A 5,078-nucleotide genomic window follows, 5' to 3' on the forward strand; every position below is an offset into this window, starting at 1 on the left:
ACGCTGGCACCGGCGAGCCCCGCCGAATGAGCAGCGCAGACACTGCAGTGACTCACCCAATCACTCAACGGCGCAGGACCGTGATGGCATAGTGCCCCTTCCTCAAAACGCCGTGCTAACCTACTGTACTCGATCCCCGACATAATTCGTAATTTTATCATACCTACGCGACTCTAATTCCCGTCTCCCGTGTTCAGAACTCGAGCCCACACTGTCAGGTCCCCGCCACACTCAATATCACACATTTTCGCGTCAATTCATGGGGCTCGAGAAGTACAAAAACGAGACTCGCTCGGTGTGCAGTACTACCTGTGCTCAACCTCCTGGTAAGTCTCCATGCTCTTTTCTGCAATGTCTCCCAGGTTGATGTGTTCCCTTTTTCGTTTCAGATCTCTTAACTGCGAGTTCCGACGCGAGCCACGCACCTGCAAAGATGCGTCATGATGACCCATCCGATGTCTTCGACGAACGCCCTCCTAAGTGCCCGCGGGTTCAACTGCGAGTTGGCCCAGCTCCACATCACACCCCTGCTGTCTCTTCGAGTGAGCACCTTGCCTCCAGGGCAAGGCAGAAGTGCCGTGGTGCTGGCACTGCTGCTGCACCAGGTGCGTGTCTCTTTCGATGTGTGTGTGTTTGCTGGCAGTACTGACAGTTTGGTGCTCATAGGACCAGGTGCCGAGCCTGTCGCGTCGTCCCTCGTTGCTGGTGCTCACCCTCCCATCCCTGATGGACTGATCACCATGGATCCTAGTGAGATCTGCGTCAAGGACCCGTCGCCAGCTCCCTGTGCAGCCATGCTTCTTGAGCCGGCTGCTGCTGCCTCCAATGGCATGCAGCGCTCCCTCGATGCACTGTACGTGACCTCCCACGAAATTCGGCTCCGCCTCGCGGCGGAGGAGCGCGCTGACAAGGGTACCAACGAGGCATACGCACGCCATGTCCGCAATTATATTGCCTACTGGGACAGATACCAAGCTGAGATGGTTGCTGACACCCCAGCATGGACCTCTGTCCCCGCGCTGCCAATCTCGGCAGCCAAGGTGTTCATATTTCTCAACTACGAGCGAACCCGAGAAAAGGTGGGTTCCTGAGCCTGATGGCTCGTTGATATCTGCGCTGATTGACTCCTCCTTTTTTTTCATCAGCGGAAACCAGGATCGAGCGACACCATCCCTGGCTCGAATGTCGGGAAGTCTGTCATCCAGCAGGCCATCAGTGCCCTTGAGGACTGGCGGATGAGCCACCACCACCTTTACCTTGGTGTGCCTGAGGCTCAAGTCCGGCTGCGTGACAACAACCGCATCCGGCAAATTGAGTCTGCCGCCAAAACACGATGAGCCAAAGCGTGCGGAGAGCTCCCAGGTGCTCAAAGCCTCTGGGACCACTTCAGGTCAGTGTTCCTTTGCTCGTTGTGCCTGTTTCGAGGGTTGCAATTGACGTCTCTGCCCTTGCCCAGATGCATATACCACTGAAGAGCTCACAAAGTGCTCGGCATGGTGCCTGGCAAAATTCTCGGGCACTCGTCAGGTGTTTGTCGGTCTCCGTGACCGTGCCATGCTGCTATTTGGTGCCTCGACAGCGTTGCGAGGCGAAGGCACCAGAATGTTGCAGCTGTCTGATCTTTTCCTCTCCAAAGTTTGCATAGATGACATTCAGTTGGGGTACACTGTCCCGGTGAGCATCGTGCAGTGTTTGTAGTCAGTATTAGATCAGGGCTGATGCCACTGTGTGGTGCATGTATGTAGGTGCTCGTGGCACTGGCTGACAATGCGAAGAGCAACCAACATGGTCGTCTTGATGAGCATGGCACCCTGCGACATTTTCATGTGGAGCTCTGCCCTGTCGGAGCCCTTGCCATGCTTCTTTTTGCGTGCTTTCACATAGTCTCGCAACCTGTCCCTGAGTTCGCTCCTGAGTTCTCGAAGGCAGGATATGGTGAATTTGGCCACCGGTCATGGTACGACCTGTATGTCTTCTGGGGTGAGAGAGCTGACAGGCAGATGTCTTACATCAGCAAACTACAAATTTGGTGACAGAAACAACACGTCAATACAAAGCCATACAAGTCCATAGACGGTACATGGGTACAGTACTACAGGTTTTACAAGGTTCCACAAGGTTCCACAAAGCGACACAATAACTACAAGGCAACAAAGTAATTACATCATAAATAGAGCTATAGGTACTTTGCGAAGGTCGAAAATAATAGCTCCACATATGTTCTGCCCCCGTCTCGATGATGTTAACTTCAGTGGGCCCAACTCGAGGAAAGATGGTGTGAATGCGAGCCCAGTATTAACACCGGCTGCAAATGCGTGAGTTTAGTATGAGGACGAGGTACCGACTGTCTGTAGACATACTTTCAAAAGTCACACATAACAAAATTGAGGACGAACACTCACTGTTGTACCATCTGAGTGACCCCGAGTCATGGACATTGAGATACTTATTTTCTTCCGCTCTGTATGGAGGCGTCCAACATTGAGCTCCGCCGTCAACAAATCAGAATTCGCGGCCTGGACGCGCTGACGCCAGATGTCAAGAATCACCGATTGGTGTGCCAAAATGCAGTCGGCCAGGTGCTTCTTAGCCTCGTACACCTTTCGTTCAGCTTTAGCAGCCTCAAGCGCAAGATCAGAGTGTTCATCGCCTTCGAGTTCTCCGTCCGATTGGGTATAATCATCTTGCTGCATAAGGTGAGTCCTGGCAAGTAAAAGCAAGTAAGGTGCTCACAAGGTGCAGCGCGGTAGGTAATTTCTCCTCCTTTATTGATAATGCTTCACCAAAGTCAGGCCAATAAAACGCCGATGGAGTCGTGGTGTGAAGAGGTCTTTGGTTGCGTGGCTCATGCGAATGTCCTCTGATACTTGGAGAAGGGGATGTAGTATTGTGGAATGCTCGGGGATTAGAGGCTGCAGTGCGAGTATGAGACATCATAACAGGTGGGTGAGATCAACAAAGATCGTGTGAATATTTTAATATCTTCAATGTCAGCACCAACATGCCCAAAGTGTGGGAGAATATTTACGAAGGAGAGCAGCGTCGCTCGACACCTGAGCCAGCCTCGATCCTCGTGTCATAGTCATATGCGTGACATTGTTGATATTTTGCAGTTCACCGAAGTCGTTCCTCCCCAGCGTCGCGCAGGGGATGATACCAACAGCATCCCGGAAGTTTACGATGGGGATCACTGGCACGATAACATCGACGATGAATTCAGAATGTTTGAGGAATCGCTGGAGGAAGAGTATGATGGCGCGGGGGCCTGTTACTCCCAAGACGGCTCGACCTTCCTGGATTTATTTGACGCCGATGAATACGCAGAATGCAGGGTAGACAACCTCTACTATCCGTTCGCATCCAAAGAAGAGTGGGAAATTGCCGATTATCTCCTGCGCTCGTCCCTCAGCATGGCAGCAATAGATGAATTTTTGAAGCTTTCAATGGTGCGTATTCTTTGCACCCTCACGATGGGAGCATTGATACATCAACCGCAACTTGTTTTCAGATCCAAAGATTGCATCTTTCGTTCAAAAACGCCAAAGAACTACGAAGCCGTGCTGAAATGCTCCCTAGCGGACCAAGTTGGAAATGCCAGACTATCTCCTCCATCCATCCTACCAAGTCTCCAATCCGACTCTTTTGGAGGGACCCCGTGGAATGCTTGGAGAGCCTTTTCAGCAATCCATTGTTTCACGACAAGCTTGATTTCATCCCTCGCCGCGTTTACAAAACAGCAGAGCGGCTTTTGCGTGTATATTCGGAATGGTTAACAGGAGATTCCGCTTGGGAAATGCAAGTAAGTACTAATTCTGCCGAATTTTGCGTCATCTCACCATATATCCTGCAGACACGACTTCCCAGAGGTGCTACAGTTCTCGGCACCGTTCTTTCATCTGACAAAACCAACATCACCACCATGACTGGTGCCAGGGTTGCCCACCCTCTTCTTCTAGGCCTCGCCAATATCCGCATGTGTACCCGCACAAAACTCTCGTCTAAGGCTTTCCTGCTCACGGCTCTCCTTCCAATTCCAAAGTATCTACATCCCAATCAACGAATGCGGGGCATGCTTGAAGACCGTCTCGTCCATGAATGCCTTTCGATCGTTCTGAAGCCATTGATGAAAGCTGCTGAAGTCGGGATTATGATGTCCGATCCGGTAGGAAACGTCCGCCATTGCTTTACCCCTCTCGCAGCATACATTGTTGATACCCCAGAGGCGGCCATGCTTGCATGTGTGCGCGGAAAGACCTCTCCTTTCACCATGGCCTCGTATTTGCAGTTTGGGGATAATTTCCGGCACCCTGCTCGTACGCGCTCCATCACTCTTGGACAGCTCGCTGGTATTACGGTCAATCCTGATGACCTGGAGGCTTATTTTGAGGCTTGTGCTGACTCGCGGCTGAACGGCGTCCATGCACCATTCTGGATGGATTGGCCGCTCGCAGATCCCTCCATTTTTCTGACGCCAGAATCATTGCACCACTGGCACAAAGAATTTTACGACCACGATCTTCAGTGGTGTATCGTGGTCGTTGGAGCTCAGGAACTAGATTTTCGATTCTCGATATTACAGCCGACTACTGGTTATCGCCACTTTTCTGGCGGAATATCTAAACTGAAACAAGTTACAGGTAGGGGCCATCGTGATATTCAGCGCTATATCGTTGGCCTAATATCCGGTGCAGCCCCTCGTCCGTTTTGTCATCGCGATCCGTGCAGCTCATGGATCTTCGTTACCTAGCGCAGTGTCCTGCACCCGATGACAATCTCTTGGCGTGTATCGACCGATCTTTGTCGACTTTTCACGAACACAAAGATGTTATCTTGACCTTAGGCGCACGGATGGGGACAAAGAGGCCTATTGAAAATTGGTATATTCCTAAGCTTGAGCTCCTACAGAGCATCACTTCCAGCACGCGCAAAGTCGGCGCCCTCATACAGTGGTCTGCAGACGCTACCGAGCATGCACACATTTCTGAAATCAAGGAACCTGCACGGCAAACGAATAACAATGATTATGACCCACAGATCTGTCGTCATCTTGATCGGGAGGAGAAGTTGCGACGTTTCGC

The 5,078-nt window shown here is 51.4% G+C and overlaps 1 protein-coding gene across 1 annotated transcript; it reads left to right on the forward strand.

Moving 5' to 3' along the window:
* Positions 1-259: 259 nt before the first annotated feature.
* On the forward strand, positions 260-2,225 carry DFJ58DRAFT_888716 (uncharacterized protein; the record flags this gene model as incomplete). The annotated part of the gene is made up of 7 exons (XM_041394701.1): positions 260-326; positions 390-605; positions 667-1,079; positions 1,146-1,277; positions 1,345-1,390; positions 1,457-1,674; positions 1,746-2,225. 7 exons carry the CDS (start codon positions 260-262, stop codon positions 2,031-2,033), a joined length of 1,380 nt encoding a protein of 459 aa, XP_041234687.1. The 3' UTR covers positions 2,034-2,225.
* Positions 2,226-5,078: the final 2,853 nt, after the last annotated feature.

The sequence above is a fragment of the Suillus subalutaceus genome (assembly GCF_016647625.1).
Source record: "Suillus subalutaceus strain FC151 chromosome Unknown DFJ58scaffold_728, whole genome shotgun sequence".
Taxonomy (NCBI): domain Eukaryota; kingdom Fungi; phylum Basidiomycota; class Agaricomycetes; order Boletales; family Suillaceae; genus Suillus; species Suillus subalutaceus.